At 40.8% G+C, this 18147-nt stretch overlaps 1 protein-coding gene across 2 annotated transcripts in view; it reads right to left on the bottom strand.

Moving 5' to 3' along the window:
- LOC122556227 (uncharacterized) overlaps positions 1–18147 on the bottom strand; it is a 197022-nt gene that overhangs the window by 142743 nt on the left and 36132 nt on the right. For both annotated transcript variants that reach the window (XM_087999688.1, XM_043702808.2), the window contains exons 6-7: positions 16578–16705; positions 10712–11005 (exon numbers count right to left, since the gene is read on the bottom strand). In XM_087999688.1, the coding sequence (XP_087855814.1) occupies positions 10712–11005; positions 16578–16705 (422 nt within the window). The remainder of the gene's footprint in view (positions 1–10711; positions 11006–16577; positions 16706–18147) is intronic.

Consider the following 18147-nt stretch of genomic DNA (forward strand, 5'->3'; position numbering starts at 1 on the left):
CTTTCTTGGCCATCAAGTTCTGGAGTGGATCTTGAGCTCAGAGCTATTAGCGCAGAAGCAGGGATGCTACCCAATGCACCACAAGACCTCCTACCCAGGACATGCAAATCACAAAATTCATCCCATTCCACTTTACTGAAACCCTAATGACAGTCTGTGTTGCAAGACTTTATTGTAAATAAGAAAGCAATTTCAAACTATTATTTTTTTGGTTTAAATTAAATGTTACTAAAAGTGAAGCAAAGCCAATCGTTTGGCAATCAACAGAAAGGAATCAGTAATTAAATAATCAAATGGGAGTGAGAGGGATGACTATTTTTTGACTAAGTGCAGGTCATTCTGCTATAATGGGCATTTCGTTAATGTAAATTCGGCATAAAACAACTGACAAATTGGCAACACTGTTTCTAAAGCGCAAACTTTTTATGTTTGTATTGGTTTTAATGTGATTCTGCCACATTAGTTTAAAATGGTGCAGCTATTATGTGATTTTCTTATAACACGGGATTGCAAGAGAATGAAACTACTGTGTTGTAGCAGAACCGACTGTATGCAGTTCTAATAGATACTTAGATTGACTCTGAGCTGTATTATAGAAAATATATCTTTTGTAATGAAGGGTTAAGTGGAAATTTGTGAAACTTCAAGGGCTGGTTTAGCATAAATATGATGAAATTAATATTTAGGTATATCAGACTAGGATCAGAAATTGGAGCCTACATCATTACTTTAAATATTTCATTACACTAGTCTTACATGAAAATAGTTATTTTTAAAAAAGGTTTTGTGTTTCAAATAACTTAAAAGCAATTTTTCTGGCTATTTTTAAGTACGCATATTTTGTGTGCAATTGAGATTTTACCTGAATAAGCCCATACACAGCATCATCAATGCAGTATAAGTTTGCCTGCTGTGCAATGTACTATCTTTGGGTGTGAAATACCCCAGAGAACCAAAGCAGAAAGTGTGAGCTCATTTCCATGGAGCAGTCTGAGAACTTTTTAAACTTACATTTCATTTTGTTTTTACTGTGAGCACAAAGCCAACAGGAAAAATCTGCTGGCGTTAACTGCAATCAGATGTTAGTGAGCAAACCAATTCTGAAGGCCATCTTCCAAATCTGTGTTGGAAAATCCTGTGCAGCTCATGTCCGAATTTCCAACATGTGTGCTCAGGGGACAAGATCCCCTGTTTGGACTGTGAAAATATAAATGTGCCCATTGATACCTCGGCTTAAAATTATTACAAGCTCCAATTTACCAGGCTGAGGAATGAAGAAGGAGCAGTAATATTATGAATGTATGCCTACCCAAGGTCACTTAAAAGTTTTGCTTCACAACCATACATACAGTATCATAACATTCTAAAAGTGATGTCAGTGGCTACACTTGCCGAATTATTAATGATCAATCTCAGGAACAGACCAGATGGAATCATATTGCTGTATGATTTCCACTTGATTCTCGCGAGAAGATCAGGATAATCACTGAGAAAATGGTCAGGGGTCAAATATGTTATTTTGATCTTTGCTGGGGAATCATAAGCAACTGTGCGAAGGACACCGCCTAAATTTCACACCCATATGGAGACAGTCCGTATCATGGGAACAGGGATTCGCTGACTTTGAGAGTTCACAACTTTCAGGGCAGATCACAGACCTGGCATAAGTCTAAGTGAATTGCAGCTTGGGGGTGCGGGGAGAGGGGGGAAAACAAGGGAAATGGATTTTATCTTCCAAGCTGATTGCTCCTCCCATCCCAGCTTCCAGAACGGAGCTGCATGCAGACTCCAGAGGATGCCAATCAACTCAGGTAACTCTGACAGAATAGTGAAAGAAGTTGCCCACGATGTAGCTATTGTGACAGAGCAGTTGTCGACTTCATGGACATGAGGTGCCCATCACTAACCTCAGAAACACTGGCAGGCTCAGGACGAGAGGGTTACTGCCATGATCATTTTTCAAAATGTTTGGGGCTGTAGTATTTATTATTTTGCTCTACACTCACTTTATAATCAAAGTTCCACATTCCTTAAAGGTTTAATAACATTGTGATGATTTGGACTCAACAATGAAGTGCAGGGCTGAGTAGAAAAGGTAACTTAGAGCATCTTTGGGAATAGATTAGCAAACAATTTGGTAATGCTGATGGCATTATATCCCTAAAACTGGAGCATATGAACTCTGTATATTACACAGTTGAAATGAATTGCCGATTACATCAATCAGATTATCCTGTAGCATTTTAAATTTGTTACATGAAGGCCACGTAAATAGTTTTCCTCAATGTGTTTAGAAGGTCAATCCTCAGCTTTTGCTGCTCATTCCCAGATGCAGCTGCTTTTCATTATTTTAACCTCCCCTCTCCCTCCCCCAACCCCCAACCTTGTATTCTATCCTCAGTGGTGTCTTCTAGTAGCAGTCAGTGAAGTAAGATGTGAGACAGATTTTCCCAATAAAAAAAACATGAATGTATTAACTCTCCACATCCAACTATCTTACCAACATCTGTTTACATGAAAAGCCTTTTTGTTTTGTATTTTTGTTAAACTTCTAATTAATCAAACGGAGGCAGAAACATGTTAACAATAAAGGCACTGGGAAAAGTATATATGAGTCTGTAAGGTGAGATCTCTAATTTTTCATACGCTTACTATATTTAAATGTACACACTTTCTCACAAATTCAGTATGATACAAAGACTATGAGCATTGTCTTGACTGAATTAGAAATAAGTTGCTGATTTAATCCAGAATCCCCAGAAGTTATTAAACAAGACGTAAGATGCCTGTGAATATATTTTACTTTACAAAACTACACTTCCTCCCCCAAATGTATACTCAGGTACAATTTCACTTGTGTTGGTACCTTGCCCAACTCAATTAAATATACACCAGCAGTCAAATTTGAGACCTTCATGATCTAAATGGCTTATCATAGCCTAAAATGTGTTGCTGGAAAAGCGCAGCAGGTCAGGCAGCATCCAAGGAGCAGGAAAATCGACGTTTCGGGCATGAGCCCTTCTTCAGGAATGAGGAAAGTGTGCCAAGCAGGCTAAGATAAAAGGTAGGGAGGAGGGACTTGGGGGAGGGATGTTGGAAATGTGATAGGTGGAAGGAGGTTAAGGTGAAGGTGATAGGCCGGAGAGGGGGTGGAGGTGGAGAGGTGAGGTCAGGAAGACGATTGCAGGTTAGGAAGGTGGTGCTGAGTTCGAGGGTTGAGACTGAGACAAGGTGGGGGAGGGGAAATGAGGAAACTGGAGAAATCTGAGTTCATCCCTTGTGGTTGGAGGGTTCCTAGGCGGAAGATGAGGTGCTCTTCCTCCAGCCGTCGTGTTGCCATGGTCTGGCGATGGAGGAGGCCAAGGACCTGCATGTCCTTGGTGGAGTGGGAGGGGGAGTTGAAGTGTTGAGCCACGGGATGGTTGGGTTGGTTGGTCCGGGTGACCCAGAGGTGTTCTCTGAAATGTTCCACAAGTAGGCGGCCTGTCTCCCCAATATAGAGGAGGCCACATTGGGTGCAGCGGATGCAGTAAATGAAGTGTGTGGAGGTGCAGGTGAATTTGTGGCAGATATGGAAGGATCCCTTGAGGCGTTGGAGGGAAATAAGGGGGGAGGTGTGGGCGCAAGTTTTGCATTTCCTGCGGTTGCAGGGGGAGTGGAGGTTGGGTTGGTGGGGGGTGTGGACCTGACAAGGGAGTCACAGAGGGAGTGGTCTTTTCGGAATGCTGATAGGGGAGGGGAGGGAAATATATCCCTGGTGGTGGGGTCCGTTTGGAGGTGGCGGAAATGACGACGGATGATATGATGTATATGGAGGTTGGTGGGGTGGTAGGTGAGGACCAGTGGGGTTCTGTCCTGGTGGTGATTGGAGGGATGGGGCTCAAGGCTGGATGAGCGGGAAGTGGAGGAGATGCGATGGAGAGCATCATCGATCACGTCTGGGGGGAAATTGCGGTCTTTGAAGAAGGAGGCCATCTGGGTTGTACGGTATTGGAATTGGTCCTCCTGGGAGCAGATGCGGCGGAGACGAAGGAATTGGGAATATGGGATGGCATTTTTACAGGGGGCAGGGTGGGAGGAGGTGTAGTCTAGGTAGCTGTGGGAGTCGGTCGGTTTATAGTAAATGTCCGTGTTGATTCGGTCCCCCGAGATAGAAATGGAGAGGTCTAGGAAGGAGAGGGAGGAGTCTGAGACGGTCCAGGTAAATTTGAGGTTGGGGTGGAAGTGTTGGTAAAGTGGATGAACTGTTCAACTTCCTCGTGGGAGCACAAGGCAGCGCCGATACAGTCATCGATGTAGCGGAGGAAAAGGTGGGGGGTGGTGCCAGTGTAGCTGCGGAATGTTCCACATATCCTACGAAGAGGCAGGCATAGCTGGGGTCCATGCGGGTGCCCATGGCTACTCCTTTGGTTTGGAGGAAGTGGGAGGATTGGAAAGAGAAGTTGTTCAGAGTGAGGACCAGTTCAGTCAGTCGAAGGAGGGTGTCAGTCGAAGGGTACTGGTTGGTACGGCGGGAAAGGAAGAAGCGGAGGGCTTTGAGTCCTTCGTGATGGGGGATGGAGGTGTACAGGGATTGGATGTCCATGGTGAAGATAAGGCGTTGGGGACCGGGGAAGCGAAAATCATGGAGGAGGTGGAGGGCGTGGGTGGTGTCCCGAACGTAGGTGGGGAGTTCTTGGACTAAGGGGGACAGGACCGTGTCGAGGTATGCAGAGATGAGTTTGGTGGGGCAAGAGCAGGCTGAGACAATGGGTCGGCCGGGGCAGTCAGGTTTGTGGATTTTGGGCAGGAGGTAGAAACGGCGGTGCGGAGTTGTGGGACTATGAGGTTGGAGGCAGTGGATGGGCGATCCCCTGAGGTGATGAGGTTATGGATGGTCTGGGAGATGATGGTTTGGTGGTGGGAGGTGGGTTCATGGTCAAGGCGGCATAGGAGGAGGTGTCCACGAGCTGGCGTTTAGCGGTGTAAAGGTTGGTGCGCCAAATTACTACCACGCCTCCCTTGTCTGCCGGTTTGATAGTGAGGTTGGGGTTGGAACAGACGGAGTGGAGGGCTGCACATTCCGAGGGTGAGCAGTTGGAGTGGGTGAGAGGGGTGGAGAGGTTGAGGCGGTCAATGTTGCGGCGGCGGTTGGCTATGAAGAGATCGAGGGCGGGTAAGAGGCCAGCACGGGGTGTCCAGGTGGATGGGGTGTGTTGGAGGCGGGTGAAGGGGTCGTCAGAGGGTGGGCGAGAATCCTGGTTGAAGAAGTAGGCGCGGAGGCGAAGGCGGCGGAAGAATTGTTTGATGTCTCGCCGCATGTTGAACTTGTTAATCCGAGTGTGTAGGGGAATAAAGGTGAGGCCTCTGCCGAGGACTGATCTTTCATCCTCAGAGAGGGGTAGTTCTGGAGGGACAGTGAAAACACGGCACACCTTATCATAGCCTAAGGCTATGATTTCAAAGAGCATTATTTTCAAAAAGCATCAGAACTTTAGATAAGTTAGACAAAGAAAAGAATCCTTTTAGTGTAGATAAGATTCAGCACATCAAATCTACTCCAACCTTCCAAACAGCATCCCACCCAGACCCACCCCATCACTGTTACTCCAAATTTACCATGGCTGACACATCCCTGAACCCTGACTGCAACAGACAAGACAGCATGGCCAATCCACTAGCTTGCACATGAATGTCAGCAAATAATTTGACTGCAGAGAGATACAATAGCACCCAGCAGAAACCCAGAGGAAATCACAGCACCCAGCAGAAACCCACACAGACACAGGGAGAACACACAATCTCCACACGGACAGTCACCCAAGGCTGAAATTAACCGAGGTCCCTGGTGCTATGAGCTGGAAATGTGTTGCTGGAAAGGCGCAGCAGGTCAGGCAGCATCCAGGGAACAGGAGAATCAACGTGTTGGGCATAAGCCCTTCTTCAGGAATCGGGCATATGTCCTGAAGAAGGGCTTATGCCCGAAACGTTGATTCTCCTGTTCCCTGGATGCTGCCTGACCTGCTGCGCCTTTCCAGCAACACATTTCCAGCTCTGATCTCCAGCATCTGCAGACCTCACTCTCTCCTCCCTGGTGCTATGAGGCAGCTGTACTAACCATTGTGCCACCATGTTACCCAAAAGCTGTTCTCAATGTCGAATCGTAAAAGGACAAAGTGATGTGTATTTAGAAACACTGAGCAGGAAAAGCAGGGCAATGTGAAGAAGAACTTTATTTTGCAATGAGTGATAATGACCAGGAACTCACTACTCACAAGAATGGTGAATGTGGAGATAATGAATGAGTCCAAAAGGAAATTTATTGACGCTTGAGGAAAATGAATTTACAAGATGGATTACTCTACGCAGTACTCAATGGGCTCAATGGGTTGAATGGCCTCCTTCTGTGAAATAAAGGCTCTGTGATCCCAGGATAATTTTGTATACTTCAAACAGACTAGTTACAAAGTTTCAGTTCTGAAGAAGAGACATACGAGACTCAAAGTGTTAAATCTGCTTCTTACTCCATAGATGCTGCCAGACCTGCTGAGTTTGTGTTTATTCTGTGTTTATTTCAGTTACAAACCAACACTGGTCTGGTAAACAGAACAGACCACACATTTTCCCAGTTGCTGTATCAAATGAAAGTGGGATTGAAATAAAGATAGTCAGAAAACAAAATCTGAAAAGAGCTGAAGTTTTGGCTAATTTTTAAAGAAACTTTCATCTTGTTAATTTGTATTATCCAGAAGACTGTGGTGTCTCTAGTCTGAGTGAACTCTGGAGAGATATATTAAAAAATTACATCATTTGGAATAACAGGAAGAACATGTGTTCCACAGACGCTGGCCAAAGTAGAAGTACCTGCCTACTTGAAAGGGCTCGTTGGCAATGTGCTTTTATGTTCGAACTTAACAAATGCTATCTTTACATGAAAGTAGATCAGCCATTTTAATTTATGACATCCTTATTTAAAACAAATATGACTTTTACATCTTCCTGCTCTTTCTTCGAAAGAGATCCTGAAGTAGCAAAGCAACAAATCTAGTGCTGGACTCAAACACCAAACAGTCACAAAAATATGGAGTGCAAATGGTTCAAAATGTCCTTTCTGTTAGAAAAGTAATGTTAAAGAAGCTACCTCAAACTTCAAAGGTAGGTCTTTACTAGACTTTTAAAACAACATTGAATGTAGAAAAAGCTGTTTAACAGCAATTCAAAAAGGTAGCTCACTACCATCTTTTCAAAAGTAATTAGAGAAGGGTAATAAACGCTTAGCCAGTGACACCCACATCCCGTGAACGAATGAAAAAGATCCTTTGTTTGAGAAGAAACCACTTTTGTCTTTTGTGTCCATGTCACATTCTAAAGCATGCTAATGAATATCAGTGTGATTTATGTTGATTTTTTTCATTTGTTCACGGGATGTGGGTATTGCTGGTAAAGTCAGAATTTATTACCCATCCTTAATTGCCCTTGAGAAGATGACAGTGAGCTGTCTTGAATCAAAGTGTGTAGGAGCTCAAGGACTTTGACCCCATGGCATTGAAAAAACAGCAATATAGCTCCAAATAAGGATAGTATCGCAGGTCATAGTGCTCCCATGCATCTGCTGCTTCTAGGTGATCGAGCTCATCAGTTTGTAAGTTGCTGTCCTGAAAGCAATTTCTTGCAGTAAACTTTAATCTCCTAGCTGGTTTATGCCTTAGGTGCTTCAGTCAATAGATAACCTTCATATATTAGCTTTTATATATGTGACAGAAAATGAACAGATAATGGGAGGGATCACAGTCAACCTAAACCTATTCTGACACCTACAGATCACTAAATCTTATGCACAGCAGGAGGTCTTTCAGACCATTGTACCTGCACCAACTCTTTAAAAGAGCTATATTTGCTTACCCAGTCACAGGATATGGGTGTCACTGACACGACCAGTATTTGTTGTCCATCTCTTGCAAAGGCAAAATCCATTCAGGTTATAGATTATTCTAAGCTTTCTGGTCCAATTCCACAGCGCTTTGCCATTGACCTGCAAATTCTTCCTCTTCAAGGCACAGTGGTTCAGTGGTTAGCACTGCTGCCTCACAGTACCAGGCCCACAGGTCATGTTCTGTGTGCAATTTGCACATTTGTCCCGTGTCTGGGTGGGCTTCCTCTCACAGTCAAAAGATGTGTAGTTTAGGTGGATTGGCCACATTAAGTTGCCCACATTGTCCAGGGATTTGCAGGCTATGAGTGTTAGCCAATTTGCAGGGTTATAGAAATAGGGGAGTGGGTCTGGTTGGGATGCTGTTTGTGGAGAGTTGGCATGAGCTGAATGGCTTGCTTCCTGACTGTGAGGATTCTAGTTGTCATTTCAATTCAGTTCTAAATGTTATAATTCAAACATTTTGCACCATCCTTTCAACCAATGCAATCCAATTAATAATAATTCACTGCATTAATTATCAAAGGCATGATGGACCAAAAGTCCTTTATGATTCTAAGGTTTTGAACTTCTCTATTAAACCTCCACTTAAACTTCTCTGCTTGATGGCAAAAAATCCTAGCTTTTCTTATCTTTCCACATAGCTAAAGTCACCTATCCTTTGTACCATTTCATTGAGTCTCCTCTGGACCGTCTCCAAAGTCTTGACTTCCTTCCCAACATCATGATGACCCAGGATTGGATAAAATACTGCAGCTGAGGCATAATTAATTTTTTTCATGATTTCAATGATTTATGAAGCTTTAGTACTTATTCCAACTTTTAGCAATTATTGATCTTGACACTCCCTGTTATCGGGATAACAAATTAATTGTGACCCCCCCAGCTGCTACCTAAACTTTCACCAATCAACTTTGTACTGAGAAGGATTCAATTCAGACCAGAGAAAAATCTGAATGATTGACTCACATTGGGAAATGCATTTTCCAACTGAGTATTTATAAAACTGCAGGCCACATATAATAACACAGGAGAAGCATTGTGCATGAGCACATTTACTTCCAAACAAATGAACATTACTTTTTATGAATACTCGCTTGGTCATGCAGAACTTCTCAGTATTGCTGAAAAACAAGACATGCTATCAACGCTTTTATCTTGCACTCATCAAACATAAGAATGCCAAATTTCAAATTGCTCCTTTTTTGAATTAAACAAAAGCATAGGAGAATAGAGTTTCTCCACATTCTCCACGGTATTGCCTTTACCAAAATAAACAAAACAGTCAATCAGAAGCCTACTTTCAGGCAGTATAAATTGTTGCCGCTTTTAAATTTGATGTGGGATGCCGGTGTTGGACTGGGGTGGACAAACTTAAAAATCAGACAATACCAGGTTATAGTCCAACAGGTTTATTTGGAAGTACTAGCTTTCAGACTGCTGCTCCTTCATCAGGTTAAAAAAAATTGGCATTCTTGCCAAAGTCCTGATGAGTGCAAGGCAAATATGGCTTTGACAACATTCCCTTTTATTCAGCAATATTCCTGCTGCAAGCAACCTTCTCTGATTTGTTTTAATTAGTGTGTCTGTGTGAGTGTGTGACACATGCGCATCTGTACATATCTGTGTGTCTTGAGTCGGTGGGTGTGTGCATATATCTCGTGAATATAGACAGAAAGGGGCAGAAGAGTGATGAGGGAGCATAACAGGCAAAAAAAAATATAAAAAGCAGAGAGATATAATAAACTGACATGAGACACAGGAAGGCCAGAAAGGTGAAGGAGAGTTAGTGTGACAAGAGAGAAAGACACAATGAAATGAGAGATAATAGATAACAGAAAGCAGAAGAGACAAAATTGCAGACAGAAAATAAAATGGATGGTGTTACACTGAGACAAATCATAGAGTCACAGAGATTCATACAACATGTGAAATTAATTTACTGTTTCTCATGTCTCACATTTGTGTCTGGGTGAAATAATGTGGTTTGAAAGAAGAAGAAATAATATCACAAATTTTAAGGCGTAACCCCTTTAGCCACGCCAAAACTGAGTGGGAAGCAATTCTGCCAGCTCCTCGTCACCTACAGTGATTTCCACAAATCTTCAGTGGATGTGGAAAGTAAAACTTTTATCTATCAATTTTAGTTATGTATATTAAGATGTTATAGCAATATCTCATACATTATAGATTCTGTCAACTTTCTCCATTGTAACATATATATTCCCGGCAATCAATTACACACCCATTGATCTCAGTTTTGTCAGTTCCATAATAAAAAGTTTTAAATTACTATCTGCCCGCTTTGGAGGTACCGTGGAGGCTTCCTGATACTAACAGGATCTTTCCATTCAAGGTGCAAGCTCAGAGCAGATGGTAGGGACTGGGAAGCACAATGTTTGGTACTGGGAAAAGAATCGTCACCTTTGCATGTATATGTTTGATGTGAAATCTCCTCAATAGTCATATTGCAGAAGGTGTGACTACAATCCCTTTAAAAAATCATGACATCCTGAACACCATTACCTAAAAACAGTCGTGAAAGATAGGGACAATTCCACAATTATTGCACATTTCTAAATTGTATTTTCCTGCACGTTGCATAGCGTTCTAAAGGAATTTTATGTTAGCCTCCCAACATGGGTTTTCATCCACCAGGAATGCAGACCAAGAGATAAAATCTGGTGAGGCTCATTGAATACTAGATCCATGTTCACAATGCATGGTGAAGATAAATTTATAAAATTTACCCTCCTATTCCATCAGCTTCTTTTTAGTGCAAATTTCCAGAAATTTATTTACCTCGGAAACAATAGGCATCAAACTTTGAGTTTGCGGCTGGAAATCCAGTCCTATTGTTGAATCGATACTTGGTCCTCACTCCGACAAGACCCCCTCCACACTGACTCCTGGCATAGACAACTGGGTAACGTACGCTACCATCTGCCAGCCAGCCGTAGTCACAGCGATCCAGACCTTGCTTCCATGCAGCATGTAACTGTCCGGTGGTTGCTAACTGTGCATTCCTACGCTTGCACTCCAGCTGTGCTTGAAGAAAGGTCAACTTTCCAGGTGCTGACACATGGAAGACAAACCCTATTAAATAAAAGAGAGAGACCAGCCTGAGTTAGTAATGACATCCTAAGAAATAACAACTAAAAAAATGCTTACCTGAATTAATAAATTGTTAGAGCATTTTAACTCCTTCCCAAAGCCACTATCAATAAATTGGTGACAAATACATTATGTTGTCCTCTTTTCCTCTCTGGTTTCATACTTGTCCCCAGCAAATAACATGTGAAAGTTAAGAAAAGCTACAGTTATAATTTTCTCTTTACTCTTCACAGTCTCACCAAATAATTCTCCTGAATTCAAGCAATTATTTCTGTCCCTGTGTTGATGTTTAATATGTAGAAATTAAAACTTCTGTATCTGGAGATCAAAATGGGATCTTTCTGTCCCTATATCTTAATACCACAACTTGCAATGCCCATCCTCACCTTGTCATGAGGGGGCATATTTACCATTACCATATCTCATCAGTATCCAGAAACAACATAGAAAAAAACCTCAACCATTTTCGTTGGTAATGCCTTGAAAACATGGGGAGATTTCCCAATTCCAGCATTTAGTTTATTTGATCACTTCGATGCAACACAGACAAAAAAGAATACAAACAGGAGAAGATTATGTGGTATATATTCTTCCTGTCTAATATTCCTCTGATTTTCCCAGATACAGGGAGAGGTAAGTCTGCCCAATATCTGTCATAAGTGTTCATATCTACTTTTACTTTGCCTTTTGCCATCATCCTGTCATAATCCTCCTTTAGGATGAAGCACCAATGACTTTCCAAAACTGTAATTTGCCTTGTGCTTAGTCAATGAGAATGTGCTTACAGAGCAACATCATATGAAGAGATCCATTAAGGCTTTGGTACTTTATCAGAAAATTTTAAGAAGCCAATACCCTAACCTGTCTTTCTCTATGCAATTGTTGACAGTATATTTCATTTTTTTGGCTTTTGTTGTAGATTTTAATCATTTTAATGATTTTTTTGGATGCATAGAGGAAATATTTGTTTTATTAGCCTATCACCATCAACCCTCTTATTTTAGTAAAGATCTTGGCACTTCACCTCCAAATTGTTCGCAACAAAGGCCTGAAACTAAATAAACATGAGACAAAATTCAACTCAACTTATTGTGATTGAATTTTTTTTTAAATCCAGTAGTTTCGATACTGGATTGTTGAACTGAAAGGCCAGGTTTCTGCCTGAGTGCTAGTTAAAAAAATAATTCCCACTAGTGACTGAAGTAGATAACCATAAGTTCTTGACAGCTCTGAAACTTACATTCACTTCATCCCTGCCACAGGACAATTACTATGCTGGACTGAAACTGTATTTAACCTATAACATCATAATCCCCAAGGAACAGTACAAATACTGTAAGAAAACCTCTGCTGAAATAACATTTGATTTATGGGAGAGGAGTAAAGTCGTCTTGTAACTAGATCTTAAGGATGCAGCATAGAACAAAGAGATTCAAATAATAAAACTTAAAACAAATGCAGAAAGTAACCTGCTGTGTTTGAGACAAATCTCAAACTTTGAAGGCACAACTAATTAATGATAACAATCTTGTTATTCCAATCATCAAAGGAGTCAAATAATTCAAGGAAATCTGTCATCCAGTTCAGACAGCAAATATATCCATTCAAATGTGGGCTCAGCTGTATGACCTCATTATTTTCACCAATAGTACCAATTATTACTGAACCATGCACCTCATTTATTAGAAGTGATAACCATCATTTAACTTTAAGAAACTCAACTTTAATCCTTAGCACCTACAGGGAAAGTATAATCCTTTCATTTAAAAAAAAATCTCCTTTCTTGAGGTTTTAGCTCATGCCACTAGTATTGCAGTCATATCAGGTACATCACAGCAATGACATATTCTTTAAAAGTGAGGTCGGGCAGTGATGGAAGGTTGTTCAATTTATAAGATCCTCAAAGGCAAGTTCAGTTTTGTTTCAGCTTTATGCATGTCTCACTATACAGTGATCCCCAGCAAAACTGATTTTTTTAAAAATGGTGTATTTAGCTTATTGACAGTCTGGGCTGAAAGTCAGGATGAAATCAAAACCTTCTAAAGCTTACATAAGCATTTTAATGCATAGGTAACTTGCTAAAACATGTTGCGTAACATTCCCTTGCAATCCCAAGCATAAAACATTGACCTTAGATATACACTTTCATTAATTGATTTTTTTTAACATATCATAAAATACTTTCGAAAACATCCTGATCCAAAACAAAATAAGATATTATTATTGCTTCATTAGGATTTCTCACTTTGAAAACCTACACTCAGTTGAACCAGCACAGTCTGCAATTCAAAACACAGAATAACAAATGCTTGACCTTATTCTTTCATTTTCCACATGCTGTTAACAGCAGGAGATATAATGCTTTGCAAGTTTATAATGAACCTTTCCTTAATTTGTGTGCAAAGGATTCATTAAAAGTTGAATTTTATTTGGCAAAGGCGCAATCTATGAAGAAATATCATTTTGGGGCAAATATTAGAGTTGGTACAATGTTACAAACAATTTAAAAGAGGGTCAGTAAAGAATGTAAAATTTTGAAAGTCAAGGTTAGAAAGGTTCAACCAATATATGGTGAATGTCCCGCGCCTCTTCATCTATACCAATATTAACAAGTATTTGATCCTGGTTCTGATAGCAAATGCAAAATTCATTCAGGTGGCCCCATGTCTGCTGAAACTTCTCTGGACCCTTTGTTTCACTAAACTAACATAGCGAATGAAAACAGAAAACATGATAATGTTTTAACTTGCTGTCAACAATGGACTGTATGTTGACACTGGCTGAGAGGGTGAGAGAGGGAGACCCTTTCCCTTATTTCAGGATGTAATTTGTATTTGAAAGTATCTCAAGTATTTCCCAAGTGTACATATAGCACCACTTTATGTGGGGCTTGGTTTGAAGAATGTCTGGCTTTCTCCGCCAATACATCAGTGAAATTATCTAGTGAGTTATTGAGCTATATACAAAACAAGAAACTCACAGGTTTCTTTTCAATTTAGCATGTGGTGCCAAGTTAACTGATCCCTGTTGCAAGAAATTAAGGGTGCTACAATTTGTAATGCTACTCTGGGTTAAGGGAAAGAAAAGTCAACCCAAGATTTTTGTTCTTGATCATTATTGAGTAACCCTTGCTAGAAACATGACAGCATATAAGGCTAAAGTAAGACTTGGCCATGTGGTCAAATATCTTCTGACACTCACTTTTAAGGCTCACACGTAAATGCTACTGTCTACTATAAGTGGATTTATGGAACCTGTGGAATTAATCAACTAGACTTATTTGCTTTCCTTGACATTACTTGGTGAATATTAGTACTGTGGACCAATGGAAGAAATTTTTTCATGAAATGTTATTCATTAAAGTAGCAACTTTTGAACCAAATGAGTATCCACTTCAGGAATTCCAGACTTCAAAGTTACTTATTAACACAGATGGCCAACCGTGAACAAACCCCATAACAGTAAATATAATTGAGAAAAGGTTTATTTTGAGAAATGTCAGTTTTGTAATGTTTCACTTCATAGAAGCAAAGAATCTGGATGATCCGTTGCTTTCACATTGTGATTTTTGCTTATATTAATTCCTCAAATCATACATGTGCTCAGTTTTATTGAACTGGAGATTTAAACACCAACCAAAACAGGACATGAAAGGGGTGTTGCCATTTACAAACAATACTGTGACAGGCTAGCTGAAATAGAGCCCTTTTTCTTGTCAAAAACTCTAATGAGTACATAAACATAGCTAACATGGGATACTTTTAAGATTCAAAAATTGTTTTTTGTTTTTATTCCCTCAATTTCCCTGTAAGACTTTATTTAAAAGATTATATCCCTCATCAGTTGCAATTAGCAGCCAAAGCAATTTCATCACAGTGATCACGAAGTAAGCTCTGGCCTAGATTGCTGGTTTTAATTTACTTGTAACTTGATGCAATAACAAATAACAAATGACACACACAATTCTGCTAAATCAGCTTATTGGGCAGAATGAGTGGCCAAATCAATAGCTTGCAACTGAATCCAGAATATTTTAGATTAATCAATATCTTTACCAGAACAAAATTTAGTGAATGACTGAGTTTATACAACAACAAACTGTGATTATGCACACCAGGTTCTTAGCCATCCTCATTTAACTAGCAGTGATCCACACGACTTTCTAACATTTGGATAATGTATGTCAGAAAGTCCTGCTTGACTGGTATTATTTTAAGGAGCTTAATGAAATGAAACCAGAATTGGAAGAGTCAGAATCAGTAAAGAATGGAATGAGAACGAGGGGAATAGAGCAGAATGGGGATAGGTTGTGTAAAAATAAAACCACAGGTTCTTTTAAATTATAGGAATGCAGCTGACACCCATTCCCCTGGTGTTGTCTCCATAAACTGTTGTTCTTCAAACTTTCCATTGCAATTAGGATGCCCATTTCAGGAATATAATTGTAGCAGACCACTCTCCTGTATTTTCATTTACCAGGGGATTCATATCCTTGCCAGCAAGGCAAGCAAACAGATGTCTGATGCCCGAAAAGAGACAGGTGCCAACAGCTCATCTCCATTATTTAAATGATTCCTAATGCTCAAAAGAGCAAAAGTTAGAACCATAGAACTACAGAAATGATCCATCAGAGAAGGGGACCATTCAGCCAGACTGACTCAAAGACACCCAGATGCCCTTTCTAATTCCATCTTCCCTTGCTCTAGCCTTGCACCTTATAGCACTAAAGGTACAGATCCAGGTACTTTATGAAAGAGTTTAGGGTCTCTGCCTCCACCACTAACTCAGACAGTGAAGTCCCAACGGCCACTACCCTCTGCATAAAAACATTTTTCCTCACATTCCCTCGAATCCCGCTTCCACTTGGCTTGGATCTATCACTCCTGGTTTTAGAACTCCCTATTAAGGGAAACAGGTTCCTCCTGGTTACTCTATCTTTACCCCTCACAACTTTATATATCTCAATCATGTCACCCCTCAGCCTTCTCTGATTCAAGGAAAATAATCCCAACCTCTACAATGTCTCCTTGTGGCTACAATTTTCCAGCCCTGGCAACATTCTAGTAAATCTTCTCTGCACTCTCTCCTGAGAAATTATGTCCTTAAATTTGTTTTATGGGTAGAATTCCCTCCATAACGGCACAGCAACTTCAGCAGTTCAAGAAGACAGCTCACCACCACATTTTCAAGCACAAATAGGAGCAGTCAATAAATGCTGGTCAGCCAGTGATGCACACCTCCCAGAAAAGCATAAACGAAATGAGAGAGGTGTACTGTATCAGTGTAGTACTGCAGAACACTGAAGACATCTTTCAACTGAGGAGTTAACATAAGGCCCTCTCTGACTGTTATGATGGGTGGAAAAGTTTCCCGTTTCATAGCGAAGGTCCACCAAGAAAATGACTCCAAAAATAAATTCACTGAACCCAAATAAACCTCTATCCCATTGACAGTACCAAACCTTCTAGTACTTTTCTGAAGTATTACTTCAAGTTTTCCAATAAGAAGGCAATGTTATTATTGAAAAGGTTCAATTATCCTAGAGGCTTCTTACCATGTATGTCTCCCACATAACAGTAAACATCATATGTCTCATTGGGATCTCGTATTCCATAAGTCCTGACACCTGGTTGTCCCCTTTTATCTGCATAGCAGCCAGGTCTTGGTTTGGTGATTGGGTATCTAAAAAGCAAAAAAACAAAAAAAATCACTGTAGTCAGTGAATAACTGAATAACAAACTCCTTAAACGAAGTGTCATCCTTTTCCCTTTGGTTTTCCAAATGCGGATGGTACTGGAAAAGCTGCATTATTGTGTAATACCACTTACCCTGAAGAAGGTAGTAGAATATTTTATTGAATAACAATTGCTGAAGAGAATATAAGGGGCTCACAGTATTGCTTAGGAAATCAGGTAGGGGTGCGAGATTCTTTTTTTTAAGGGATAAGTGTAACAATTGGCTTTTCACAACATTCCAGCAATATGTATGCCTTTGTTGGCAGATTTGGCGAAAATTATCAGATTAATTCAGATTGTACAGGTTCCAATGGTGAGATTTGGACTCATGGAATGGAATCTTGTTGCCCCCATGGAGATGGGGTTGCAGATGGACCCTTCAAATCCTCCAATGGTGCAATGGGTTAGCTCCTCAAGCATTCCCATCTTCAGAAACAGGAGATGCCCTCACAGTTCTCTATATGTTTCAGCTCTCCTGGTCGGTATGAAATCAAGTCTTTTGTTAGGCCTCTAGCTTCCGGAGTCCATCCATCTTTATTAATTGAATGGCAACTGCCTCCATGGACTTGGAATTGGCTGCTTCCTGTAGGATCACAATGTTGTGCAGTCAGCAGTCAGGTCCAGAAGCAGGTACTCATTCAGTTGGTATCTCTTGAACCTTATGATACCATCAGGATCAGTACTCGGTTTTGGTCTCAATATAACATAGAACAGTATAGCCCTTTGGCCCTTGACCTTGTGCCGACCTTTTATTCTAGTCTAAGATCAGACTAACCTACATACCTTTCATTGTGCTATCTTCCATGTGCCTCTCCAAGAGTCGCTTAAATGTACCTAATGTATCTGACTGTACTACCACTGCTGGCAGTACATTCCACCATCACCCTCTAATCACCTTAAAATTATGTTCCCTCATGGTAGACATTTCCACCATGGGAAAAAGTCTCTGACTATCCATTCTATCTATGTCTCTCATTACCTTGTACATCTCGATCAAGTCATCTCTCACCCTTCTTCGCTCCAATGAGAAAAATCATAACTCCCTCAACCTTTCTTCATAAAACAATCCAGGCAGCATCCTGGTAAATCTCCTCTGCACCCTCTCTAAAGCTTCCACATCTTCCCTATAATGAAGCAAGCAGACCTGAACACAATATTCCAAGTGTGGTCTAACCAGGGCTCTATAGACCTGAGCATAACCTTGTAGCTCTTAAATTCAATCTCCCTGCTAACGAAAGCCAACACACCACATGCCTTCTTAACAACGCTATCAACTTGGGTGGCAACTTTGAGGGATCTGTAGACATGGACCTCAAGATCCCTCAGTTCCCTCACATTGCCAAGAATCCTGCCTTTAACCCTGTATTCTGCATTCAAATTCGACCTTCT

The sequence above is a fragment of the Chiloscyllium plagiosum genome, unplaced genomic scaffold (assembly GCF_037043375.1).
Source record: "Chiloscyllium plagiosum isolate Xiang-an unplaced genomic scaffold, Cpla_swu_hap1 HiC_scaffold_2, whole genome shotgun sequence".
Taxonomy (NCBI): domain Eukaryota; kingdom Metazoa; phylum Chordata; class Chondrichthyes; order Orectolobiformes; family Hemiscylliidae; genus Chiloscyllium; species Chiloscyllium plagiosum.